The 13,497-nt window shown below is 44.2% G+C and overlaps 1 protein-coding gene across 9 annotated transcripts in view; it reads right to left on the reverse strand.

The window, feature by feature from the left end:
- Positions 1-2,259: 2,259 nt before the first annotated feature.
- Positions 2,260-13,497, reverse strand: part of ACP3 (acid phosphatase 3) — a 40,123-nt gene continuing 28,885 nt past the window's right edge. For 2 of the 9 annotated variants that reach the window (XM_037143894.2, XM_037143893.2), the window contains exon 11: positions 2,260-3,404. In XM_037143894.2, coding sequence (XP_036999789.2) covers positions 3,286-3,404 — 119 coding nt within the window. In that variant the 3' untranslated portion in view covers positions 2,260-3,285. The other 7 variants (XM_053669264.1, XM_053669262.1, XM_037143899.2 and 4 more) reach the window with 5 other exon arrangements.

Raw genomic sequence — 13,497 nt, forward strand, 5'->3', positions numbered from 1 at the left:
AAAAGTATAGGTTCCTATTTAAGGCAAGTTTAAAAATAAAAGAGTTCAGAAAAATCCTTTATTGATTCAGCACACATGCAAAAATAGTAAGCTATAGATACAAAAATATGACTTTTATGTTTTCACAATAATCTGAAAGTGGATTTTACAAATTATAACAAAGCATACATTCTCATTGCTCCAGAATGGTTCCTGGTGGCGATGTCCAATATGGTAGCCAGTACATGGCTGTTGAGACTTGGCATGTGCCTGTTCCAAACTGAGATGTGCTATGAGGGTGAAGTCCACATCAGATTTCAAATGCTTGGTATAAAAACCTGTAAAATATCTCATTAATAATTTAAAAATATTGACTCTATGTTGAAGTGATATTTGAGGTATACTGGTTAAATAAATGCTATTATTAGAATTAATTTTATTCTTTATTTTTACTTTTTGAAATGTAGCTGTTAGAAATTTTGAAATCCCATATGTGGCTCTCACATGTGGCTTACAGTATATTTTTATCAGTCCTGGTCTGAAGCACCTGGATACCCCTTATTATATATGTATCCCCTTATTGTTCATTTGGAGTTTCTATGAAGAGAGTTTCAAAAGAGAAACTAGCACTTTGACTTTCCCTTACCAAGAAACGCCCCTGGCTAGGAAGAAAGAATCAATGTCAACATTAGAACAAGACAGAAAACAGGAAGTTGGGAGAATGGGGAGTGCGATTAGAAGAAATGCCAGTTCTTACATAAAAGAGTTCTGTTGGTTGAATGATCTCCAGCAAAACATTTTCCTCTACTGCATGTACTCATTATTCTTTTTGTAATCATGTTCTCTTAATATTTTCTTTATGCAATGCCATTCTAGCTAGGAATAGTCCGCCTACAACTCTTCCTTAGAACTTCCCTCCATATACCTGGCTGATATTTTTTATGGTAGGGCATGTCCCTGCACTGATGTAGTAATTATTGCAATATTGTAATTGGGTTCACTCTACAGTGGTTCAAATGCGGGGGCACTGAACCACTCCCTGGAAAAGGCCATCCTAGGGCCTTTTCTTGCAAACAGTATTTATCTTTGTATCAAACGGACCTGTCTTTCCTAACCCTTGTGAAAAAGTCACTTTTATCAGCAGAAATACTTTCCTATTGCAGTTGGATGATTACCTTACTTCCTGAGAATGTCACACTACATTTGTGCTCTCGGCTTTATCCCTGTAGACCATTTGTCACTTAAAAATATGAGGAAAAGATAGTGAAAGCTTTTGCTTTTACATTCTATCAACTCTGTATATTTGTTGGCACCAAATACCTTAATCATCATATTAGGGTTGGACAATTTTGCATCTAGGCCAATGATGAGCAAATAGTAGGTCTTTCATAGATGTTTATTGATTGAGTGAGAAAACCCAGGTCTTACATTTCTGTTCAGACTTCTGTTTTAAGGTCTCATCACTCGTTAGCATGAGCTATTGTGGCTTCCTTACTGATACGGCTAGCTACTTTATGGAGACAGAAATTTGTCCTTTGTTCTCGCTGCTATAGATGTTTTTCCCTTTCCCAAGCTGAGAATGTAGCCAAATCTCACATTTCTTTGCCTGTTTGCCTCTTCTGTTCCAGCAGAAAGCAGCAGTTGCCGGGCAAGAGAAGGCAACTCCTCAGGCTTTGGACTGCAATGGCCTTGGCTCAGCGAGAATATGTAGAAAGTGAGGATGATAGAGGTAAGTGCTTGGAGTTTAACTGGGGGAAGCCATGGAATCCCAGGGGAGAGGAAGATTTCTGAGACTAAGAGATGGGGTAGGGTTCTGGGGGGCGGGGTTTCGTGTTGGTCAAAAATGCCAGCACTGCTTGTGGGTGTCACCTCAGTCGGGGACTGGACAGTGCCATGCTGGCAAACTCCAATTGTGTGGCCTTGGGAGCCAGGGCACCGATGTCCTCTGCCTACTTCAGGATACCACATGATAATACAAACTGAGCTGGTCAGAGACCAGTGTGGACAGCAGCCTAGTGAACCGTTATCTCCTTCTTTCCACCAGCTACATTCTGGGGTCTTTAGTTGAACCTGAGAAGGTGAAGAACACTGCCAATGAAGGAGATTAAATTTCTCACCAAATGTATAGTCAGAAGCTCAATGAAAAATAGAACAGTTAAAAGTAGATTTCAGGCTCACTACAATGGTACCATTCACGAAAGTGCTTGCTTGGACAATGACCAACCCAGAGCACAAAATGAGAAGACAGATTGTTCACAGGGCCTAAGCACTAGACGTGACTTCTATGCTCATTGAATCCGGACTCTTTATTTCTGGGTTCCGAAACCAAAGGTTTAAGATTTTTGAAAAACGTGTTCCTACTCAGTGCAGAGCTGAAGCAGTAAAGTCTTCATCTTTCGTCTACTTTCCTGTCTGCCTCACCACTTGGGCAATTCAGATCTCTCCGTAGCAGTTAAAATACATGATCATTTCAGCAGGGCCATGAATAGTCCTTATCAAAGTAAAATCTCTTAACTTTAAGATGAAATAAAGAAATTAGAATTTTAAAAATATCCAGCGGATAGTTGATGTTAAAAAAAAAAAAAGCCCGTGTGTACATAGATTTCCTAATTATTTCCTATCATAGAAATTGTGGAGAAAGATACCTGAGCTACAACAAAAGTAGTTGATATTATGGCTTCTGAGAATTAAAGTCTCTTTCTAGGGCATTTTCAAATACATATATGTATATTAAGTATTGGCTATCAAACCCTGGTAGAAGGTTCTTTTCCAGAGTGTATGCTTGTATTAAACCTACTTAATGGCTGAAAAAAACAGATTTATTAAACCTTCTAATGGGATCTTATGTCTAAAGAATCCCCCTATTAATTCTAGTCTAATTTCCCCCCATTATCCAGTCTTCTTTGATCCATGTCTTTGCCACACCAGGTAACCTTTTGTTCTTTGCAGGCAGAAGACTGAGTGAAATGTGTCTTCTCATTTCTCTCTGGACCCCTGTGCTAGAGAACACAGAGCGCAGAGCCTCTTTCCAGCGCAATGAGAAGCCTGCACTATGAGGAGGAGACCTAACTAAGCAACTCGGGTGTTCACTCATCCATCAGCCCAGCGCTGTCCTCAGGTCACTGTGAGTGCCTCCTCTCGGCAGACTAAAAGGAAGAGTGTGGGTAGGGTGGTACCCACAGGGCGAAACTGTCCTTTGAGTGCTGTGTCCCTGAGAGGTGCTGCATCCCTGAGAGGTGCTGCGTCCCTGAGAGGTGCTGCTCCGCAGGAGGCTGGCCTGGAGCGTCGGCTGCCTCAGGTGTCTGCTCAGATGTTCCTGTAGTAGTCTCTCTGCCTGCAGGGCCTGGGACGAATGAGCGTGAACAGCAGCACTGCCAGGATCCCAGACACCAGGAAAAAGGTGATGGCCAGGATGATCCTGAGAACTGTGGGAAAAGAGCAGGAGCATTAAAACGTAAAATTAGTGGATTAGAAAAATATGGAGATCACCAATCAGTGTTGGTTTCTGCCTTAGGTGTAAATGTCCATGACGTTTCTGAAGCAGCCTGGAAATCAGCGTGGTGTGGTGCAAAGTGCAGTGGGCTAGGGGTCAGGAGATGACCTAGGTCCTGGTTCCAGCGTGACCTTTGACCTTGGGCCTCTGCCCCTCCACTGTAAAGGGAGGGCAACTGGCTAAAGTGTTTCTAAAATCTTCTTCCAGGATTAACTTTATGTATTTTCCTATGATTAAAATGACCAATTATATATCAAAGAATCTATGCACCACAATGTTCATAGCAGCACAATTTACAACAGCCAAGAGCTGGAAGCAACCTAGGTGCCCATCAGTAAATGAATGGATCCCAAAATTGTGGTACATATACACAATGGAATTCTATGCAGCAGAGAGAAAGAAGGAGCTACTACCCTTTGCAATGACATGGATGGAACTGGAAAGCATTATGCTGAGTGAAATAGGCCAGGTGCTGAAAGACAAATACCATATGATCTCACCCTTAACAGGAAGCTAAACAACAAAACAAACAAGCAAGTAGAATAAAAACAAAGACACTGAAATAGAGAACAAGTGGGCAGTGACCAGAGGGGAGAGGGAAGGGAATTTAAGGGGAAAAGGGGAGGGATTTTGAGGAACAAGTATGAAAGACACAGGGATGAGGACTAGGGGGGAGGAAATGGGAGGGAGGTGGGGAGACGGAGCGGGGGGGGGCTGGGATGGGAGAAATACACACAAAAAAACGTACTTGAAAAATAACTAAATAAAAATTTTTTTAAATGACCAGTTATTATGTAGTTAAAATTATTAGTTGTTTGTGGTCTCAGGGTCAAAGGAGTTTCTGAATACTTAAGTGCAATCACTAATTGGTTCTAAAAGAAATGGAATATCATCTTTCAGTCTTTGAATTTGACTTTTGGTAAATATCTTTTAAAGAGGAAACTTGCACACATGTTGACTGTACAAGCATTTTGTAGGACAACTGTGTACTATTGCTAATCTGTACCTTTATTTACACATAGCCCTTTGACGGCTGACCGGTCAGGGTACGGATATAGGGGTCATTTTAAATGAGATGCTATTTATTATTTCCCATGGAAAGTTACCCCCTACACACACACACACACACACACACACACACACACACACACACACACGCCCTCGTCCACTGTAGTATACGCATCATAAATATCAGTTTGTATCATCTCTAAATGTCTGTCTGATTTTCATGGTAAAAATATGCGACTGCTCCTTGGCGTGGGCACCGGGAGGGCGAACATCTCTCTGGTCCTGGCAGCTCCGTCTGCAGAGCTCTGCTGGAGTGCAGCTGAAAATCTCCTACTTCACCTAATTTATCACTGTGGGGATGATAAAAATGGGATGTGGAGAGATGAGATAATTTGGCTAAGGTAAAGCAAGTAATTGAATTTGGGTTGGAATACATGGGGTCTTACTCATTGTATAATTTTAAAAGCCATCTGTTCACTAATGACTTCAAGTTTAAGTTTTTCCCTGACTCAAGACTTCTGTATCCAACTGTGTCCTTGACTTATTCCCTTGGACATCTATCTAATAGGCATTCCAAACTGAACTCCCAACCCCTGTGTACCCCTGCCCGCCTTCCCCCTGCCAAATCTGTTCCTCCAGCAGCCTCCCTGCGTCCGGTGATGGGACCTTCCTTCTTCCAGTGTCTCAGTCCAGAACTCCTGCGGTCTTCCTTGACTCCTCTCTTTCTCTCACATCCTATACCCAGTCCGTCAGGAAATCCTGTAGGTTCCATCCAAAATTAAATCTGGAAACCAGTGATTTCTCCCCTTCTCTGCCATGACCCTGCTTTGAACCACCACCATCTTTTGCCGGGGTTACTACAATGCCCTCTTGACTTGCCCCCTAGCTTCTTTCCTTTCTTCCCTACGATCAGTCTATTTTCAACACAGCAGCCAAGTGACTTCCAGGCAAATCGCGGCACTCCTCTACATAAAGTCTGCTCATCTCACTTGGAATGAAAGCCCAAGTCTTGATGATAACAGTTTATGAGACTCTTTGTCACTTGGCTTTATTAACCTTTTGGATTTCCTCTGCTACCCTTCTCCTTTCCTTTATTTTTAGGCCACACAGGCCTTCTTGTCGACTCTCAGTCCTGCCAGGCACACTCCCCCTTACCACCTGTATTGTTACCATGGTCTGGATGCTCTTCTCACGTATCTCTGCATCAGAAACTGCATCACCTGCTTTGCCCAGATCTCATCTTCTCAGGAAGGGCTTTCATTAAAAGGGCAACCTATGTGTCCTCCCCCCACACCCATTTCCAGCCTGGGGCTTGTGATCTTCACCTCCGAAAGTACTTATTTATAATGTCCATTATTTATTATCCATCCTCCTCTCTCTCTAATAGAATGCAAACTTTATGAAGGCAGGGAATGTTGTCTTTTTGTTCATGAGTGTATCCCAAGCCCTTAGAACAGCACCTGCACCATAGCAAGTGCCCAGTAAATATTTGTGCAATGTATTAATCATCTAGAACACCTGGGCTCCCAACCCTCAGTCCAGTGCTTTTCTCATGATGTCAGGATGCCTCTTAGCATCATGAGAAGGTGGTTATTAATAAAATTAGATCCTGGCAGCTGCGTGCCATTAGTAGTGAGGATGGAGTTAGTGCAAAGTTGGAGGAGACTAAATGGAATTGAGGAAGGGAGAAAAGGACTATATGGAGATGAGGGAAGAAGGCACAGACTCACAGAATGCTCATGACTGACTTTCTGTATTTGGAAATTATTTTCAGTGATTTTGGGGGGCTATGTTGTCACGGTGGCTCCATGGACTCCCTCTCGCCTTCCCTAGGCATGCAGTGGGCACACACCATGTGCCAGGCCAGCTGTGTGCTAGGTTCTGGGGTCCATGATCCCTGCTCTTGAGGAGATTCAATACCTTGTGAGAGACTCAGAGATGATTATGAGATAGTGTGAGGAATAGTAACATAGGGAGGTGACAGACATGCCATTGGAACAGAGAGGACGTTGCAATCAACACAAAGGATTCTATTTAGAAGAAAGAGTTTGGAAAGTCTTCTGAGAAAATGGTAAACTTTGAGCTGGACTGTGAGCTAAGTTAGGTTTTGTCGGGAGAGAGAATGAGCAGCACAGGAGCAGGTCTGGGAAGCAATGAGCCATTCATTGCGCCTGACTGGAGTAGAGGTCATGGGGAGGTGAGACCAGGGACAGAGGTTGAGGTCCAGGTTTTAGAAGTCGTGGTTTGCCAGGGAGCAAATGGAAATCATCGACAATTATTACATGTGGATGTGATGTGGCCCAATTTGTGTTAAAAAAGAAAAAAATGAACAAACCCAAAATCATGGGGAAAGACGGGGTGTTGGAGACATCGTGTGCATGATTGAGAGCTGTTAAAATGCCTTTGACAAGACACTGACCTATGGCCCTGAGAATGTGGACGAGGGAACTCAAGAGATACCTCTGAAGTTGGATTGACAGGCTTTGTGATGAGCTAAATATACTGATAAAGAAGCTGTGGTGAAGGTCACCCTGCAGATTCTACCTTTTGTGAACGAGAAGACTAGGATGTGAACTGAGATGAGAAGCACATTAACAAAGATCAGTTTGGAGTAGAAGAGATAAATTTTGCTTCACATGCAGGACTGAAATGGGTTATTGTCCTGGTAGAGATAACCAGTAGGCAGCTGGAGAAAACAGCCTTACAATTCCATATGTAGATGTGGAAATAAGGACTCCAGATGTAGGAGATGGGGGCCTGGGTAGCACTGGCTTATGTTGAGAGTGGAATGAGAGAAACGAGGGTGGGGGCCTGGCATGTGGTCATGCAGGAGTTTGGTGGAAGGCGTTAATCCAAGAGAAACTGAACTAGGAGTCTGGGAGCAAAGGGAAGACTCAGGAGATTCTCTCTCTCTCATTCATTTTTCAAATGATATGTTCCCTATAATGTAAAGGATTTGGGAGTTCGACAGAGTAATGTTCTAGAATTTTGAAAAGAGAGCATGATTAACTACATCTTCCTGCAAAGAGGTCTAGTGCAGGTAATGACTGGGAAGATGTCCTTCAACAGGGGGACACATGACGGCTGCTCAAGGCATGTGAATTGGACTACTTTTTGAAGACAATTTTGGCAATATAGATCAAGAGCCTCTCCCTCTTGCCATTAATCCTCAAGTCCCAGGTACTAGATCTATTTCCCCCCTTTGACTACGTCTGCTTTTCTCCTTCACTCACCTTGGATTATTGCAACAGCCTCCCAAGTGTTCTTCTCACCCATAATCCCACCCCTCTCCTATCTGGTCTCCTTTGCGACACCAAAGAGGTCTTTCTCTAAGCAAGAAGCTAGTCACATCCTCTGTCTTCTGCCTGAAACCTTTAATGGCCAGAGTTACTCGACCTGACCTATGAGTCACTCAATGCATGCCTCTCCAACCTCTTGGTATTCTCACCAGGTACACCTTTTCCATTTTCCACAATGCCCCATGCTTTCAGCCTCATGGCTTTTTACACATGTTCTCTCTCTTGTCTGTAACATTCTCCTCTCTCATCTTCATTCACCTGGTTAATTCAGTCTTTCCTTTAGTTTTCTGTTTGAACATTCTCCCCTCTGAGAAGGCTTCTCAGGCCCCTCAGACCTAGGCTAATGGCTTCCGTACATCCTTTATTGTAGTACTCACTACAGGTGACAGCATGGGCTTTAGTTCTGTCTTCTGCTCCTTCTCACCTGCTTCTCACTTCCCTGCCAGTCTACAAGCTTGCCCTGCTGCTGCTTCCTCAGCAAACTTATACCTGCTACATAGGTACATACTGCGTACATAAAAGGTAGTCAGTGTAGATCTGTTCCTTGTTAAATATTCATATACTCAGACCCACTAATCCTATTTTGGGGAATCTGTCCTAAGGAAATGGTCCACCAGACAGTGTGGGATGGAAAGGGACCATGAAAGAGTGGGAATGTGGTGTTGGAAAGAGTTAGGCTTGAACGCTGACCCTTCCACCTGTGGCATGGGATTTTCTGAGGTCCAGCACTCTTCTCTGCAGACTGGGGGGGGTGTGATGTTGACGAGAAAGGAAAAGAGCCGCTGGATTAGGCACTGGCAGCTCTCAAAAAGGAAGTTTCAAACACACAAAGGAAGGATGGACATCATTTCACAGAAGAGTTCGGGAGTGAGGGGGATAGGAGAAGACAGAGGCCCAGCAGGTAAATCATTAGTCTGAGAACGTGGGGACTGCAGAGGGTGCGAGGGAGCAGGTCCCGAGGGCGCCCTCTGGTCAGGGAAGATCTGGGCACTGCCATCGTAGCAGGGAGGGAGCCTCCTCCTGTGGGACAGGACGCAGCCGACTGGGAGATGCACTGAGGCCCAAGGAGACCGAGGGGCTGGGACCACTGCACAGGGGAGGAGTTGGGCTGCTGGGAGCGGGCGGGGGACACGTTTCCCTGACGGACAGCAGGAAAGGCAGGTTAAAGCCACCGAGACACTGTATTTTCCGTGTATAATGCACACCCATGTTTCTGGTCCAAACTTTCAGGAAAAATACCTTTCATTGTACTTTTTAAAATTCAATTACATATTTATTTATATCTTGATACTTACTTTTTGTATTGTGAAGGAATTGTAGCACTTATTTTTGAACATACTATGGCACAAGAATCTTTATGTAACAAATAATTACAAAACACAAGAACAGATATATGGTATTTCAGGTACTACCCATGTATAATGCACACCCTTATTTTTCCCTCAAAAATTTGGGCAAAAACGTGCATTATACACGGCAAAATACGGTATTTTGTGCCAGTGACAGAACTTAAAAGGGTTCTCAGTGGATTATGCTGGTCTTCTTAGGACATCTCATGAGAATTAAAGAAGCCAAGATGAAATTAGAAGTTTCAGGAAAATGGCAAGGCCTTTCTGTAGAAAACAGGAAAAGCGTCCACTAAGTGTGAACACATGCGCCAGGCAGGGTTGAACGGTCCAGCTGAAGCTGGAATAGAAGTCTCCACATTCATAGTCTGAAGTGGCAACAGTGGCTTCAGCCTCACTCACAGATCGGAATGGAGAACCCGCGTGTTCGGTTTGGTCTGGGGTTGCGTATCGGCATGGCGGCTAGGGTATCAGATGGAGCATTGTTACGGCTTCCGAACCGCCTAGGTTGAGGACGGGAGTGGGAGTGGGGAGTGAGTTGGCCTACACCAAAGCAAGTTCCCAATGCCTTTTATGATGATGAGATGTGTCTTGATGAGAATCAAACTGATGAGAGTGGCAACAAGGATGACAAAAAAATGACAATCATGGGCTCATTTCTGAGGGGGGTGGGGCTCGGGGATGGGGTGTCATTGAATGGGGCCTCTAAACAGCGATGGGGGAATGAGAGAACGCCAAGGTGACTATGCTGAGCACAGAGGTCAAATAACACAGACATGTCGATATGTACACACGTATCATCAGTGACCGCACCTTTATAGTGCAGTCGTCTTTGAGGCTCATTCACAGCTTCTCTCCCTTATTTACTGAACAGCTGAGTCCAGGCTTCTGACATCTGGGTCCAGCCATGAGGAAGTCAGGCTAGGTACGGAGGGCTGAGCATTTATTCTGTTAGCAAATATTGGGTGAAGGGACCAGGTTCTTGGCATTGTTGACTGCCTGGAGGTTCAAGGAGCAGAAAGGTATGGATCCCACCTTGAAGGCTCATGGTTGACTCTTGGGCATGTGTATTACGTGCTGTAGTTTCTCAACTTTACAAGGAGCGTCAGGGGAAATGGGAACTGCCTACCTTAAACCTCCTTCATATGAAACCATGGGGGCATGCAAGAGGCAACCACACATTGATGTTTCTCTCCCTCTCTTTCCCCCTTCCCCTCCCTAAAAATAAAGAAATAAAATCTTTAAAAGAAGAATTAACTGGAGTTGGAAATTGGGGTAGGGATTGGGAGACTGCTGGTGAAGAAAGTCTGATTGTGTAGCAAAGTTTTAGAACTAAATAAAAAAGCATTTTCTAAAAAAAAAATTATTATTCTTAAGTAACACAGTATGGAACTTAGACTTATCGTGAATTTTCTAACGAAGGCTCTGGTTAATTTAATTGACATGAGAATTAAATTAATTGGTCTACCAGCTGAAAACACTGCCTACAGGTGTGAGCAGGATTTCACGGGTGGGAAAGCCCTAAGGTGCAGCAGGGTCACCAGGCGTTCTGTAGACCTAAGATACATCTTATTTAATGGTTTTGTCCTGCTTCCTCAGACCACCCTAAGTCTCCTTACTTTGGCCTTTTAAAACATAAGTTATACAAATTCAGCAGTTAGAGCTATTGATTAAATTTACCTGGGCATCCTGTACTTCTGTTTGCCAAGTTTGGTGGCCTACTAAGGAGTCACTCAACCCCGACGACCTTTCATGATTCTACAGTCTCTATTGAGGCAAGTGACCCCCCAACCCAGGGGACACTTTCAGTCCCAGAAACTCCCCGACATGAACACAGTCTGTCTCCCTGAAATGTCCACCTGTGGCCCTTAGCATCACTGTGTGAGACTGTATAGAACAAACGCAATCCATTCGACTTAAATAAGTTCCAATATCAAATTCATGTTGTTGAAGACCACCTCACATTACAGACTCTTAACACATACATCCCACCGCTGGTCTGTCTGAGCTGGCCCCCGCACACCATCCCCGAGTGTTCTTTTTAGCCCCATATTCTGCCGCCTAATTATATGTCACTCTATATGAACCTTGACTTGCTGACAGTGGTGTTTTGAGGAAAAGATTTCTACGAACATAATACAGGCAGATTTGATCAGAGGCGACAGATGAGCTGTGGAGGATGAAGGAGAGGGTGGGGTCAAAACTGCCTCTCGGGTTACTGGAGACGGCTGCTAGTTAGGATGGAGTCTGCTCTGGCGGGGTAGCTGCATTGGTTAGAGAGCATTATCCCAATACGCCCAGGTTGTGCGCTTGATCCCGGGTCGGGCATGTACAAGAATCAACCAGTGAATGCACAAATAAGTGGAACAACAAATCTCTTTCTCTCCCTGTCAGAGGAGGCTCAGGGAGGAAAGGTAACTAAATATATATATATATATATCTCACACACACACACACACACGCACACACACACTGAGCACCAATCCATGCCAGATGTGGGCACTCCCAGGTGCTGAGGACAGATGCGGCATAGAACACAACAGGTAGAATCCTTGCTCTTGTGGAGATGACATTTTATCTCTTTAGAACGGGCCTCTTGAAGGAAACCTGTGGGGACCTCTTCGAACCCTGAATCTTTGGCAGAGGAAGTCCCCTATCCTTTCCGGCTTCAAGCCGCTAGGGTGTTTGACATGCCTTTCGAGTGCCTGGCACCACTGCCATGGGACCCGCCATCCACACTGATTCCAGATGGTCAGTTGTCACCTCCTGCCAGAATCCCCTCTGGCATGTCTACCTCTCCCTCGAACCCAGGTAGCTCTTGTTCCCGTAGCAATGCCTGCAGTCCTAAAACACAAACCCTTGTCATTTTGTACACTAGGTACCTCTTTACTCCCCACTGCATTGCAAATTGCTCAAGGACGTTTTCTTAGCAAGTTTTATCTTAAATACATGAAGTAGAGCCATCCATCAGCTTGGCCTTTCTGCCAAGTAGGAAAGTCCAAACTAAGTATCTTTTCAATGTAAAATGTTAATTCAAGCCAGGCAACATCATTTTACTTTACATATTTTTCCTCCTGTTACATTAAAATAAAACCTCAAAACAAAAAGAGTCCCTAAAATCTGTCCTCCAGGAATTGTATTATAATTAAACACACACACTTTTCAAAATTCATTATAAAAAGTAAGGGTGTCGAACTTATTAATAATGGCTTTATTCACTCTTTTACATCTGACTCACTTCTGGAGGAAAGCTGCAGGCATGGAGGAGAAAGAATAATTGGGTGATGGCCGCGAGGCCAAATACTTTCTTGGGAAAGAAAGAACACAAATAAATGTGTCAATCACTGCCTCGTGTGAGTCGCCCCATGGCCAGCGGGGGGAGAGAATGGCCTTGCTCTGGACTCTGGCACCCGGAAGAAAAGGTCTCTAGAAACCATCTCCTCTTTAGCCACAATGGAAACGTTGTTCCCTAGACATACTACGTGGCAAATCTGCAGGGCTCTGAAGGGCCGTCATTGGAACGTGATTTCTCCGTCTATAGTGAGTAGTTTCAGCAGGACCTGTGAGTGCTGGGTTTTCTGAAGACCCCAGAGTCCAACCCTTATGCATTGCTGTCGTCTTCAGAACCAGTGTCACGCCTCCAACATTTCAGCAAGTTTGGGCCTTGGAGGCGTTCAGGACATTCAGACGTTTCTAATTTTGTTCCCGTTTGAAATGTGTCATCATGCTTCCTCTCGGAAACCAACTCCACATTCAGTGTCTCTCACCACTGGAGCTTCCAGAGCAACTCCACTCACACGGGGCCTTCGTCTCTGATGTGTTGTTATGCCTGATTATCCCGTTCTCATCAAATCACTTATTTGCTATGGTGTGTGTACGCCAAGAGCTTCCCACGTGTATCAGAACTTAGGCAAAGTTTCCTGGAAAGTTTGCTTTTGGTTTCTTCCAAAGTAACATGAGTTTTCCAAGTCCGAAGGATACAAAGAGGTATTTATTTTTCAGCTCTGTCACCCAAAGCATTTTAACAGAAACTTTAAAATATAGGGTCAGTTTCCTGGTGTAGAAGATTTCTCCACATCCCTCTACTGTATCTCATTTCTTTGCTTCTTGTTTGGAGGCTGGAAGGAATGGGTCAGTTGGTTCTTTGCCTGTTAGCCTAGGGTTAAAGTCTTTCCATCTTGGCTCTCACTGAGGTTATGGATTTTGTTTGAAATCCGTTCTGCTTCAGACACTTAAAGAACAGCCTCCTTCAATTCTGCTAAAACATCTCGAAATCTTTAAACAACAAAAAGTCCTGTGTGGCTGACCATGTAGCTCATGGTGGCCCCATGAACTTTGATCGAAATTTTACCTCTGATTATGTTTGGCCTTG

The sequence above is a fragment of the Artibeus jamaicensis genome, unplaced genomic scaffold, assembly GCF_021234435.1.
Source record: "Artibeus jamaicensis isolate MK-2021 breed Jamaican fruit bat unplaced genomic scaffold, CSHL_Jam_final contig_519, whole genome shotgun sequence".
NCBI classification, from domain to species: Eukaryota; Metazoa; Chordata; class Mammalia; order Chiroptera; family Phyllostomidae; genus Artibeus; species Artibeus jamaicensis.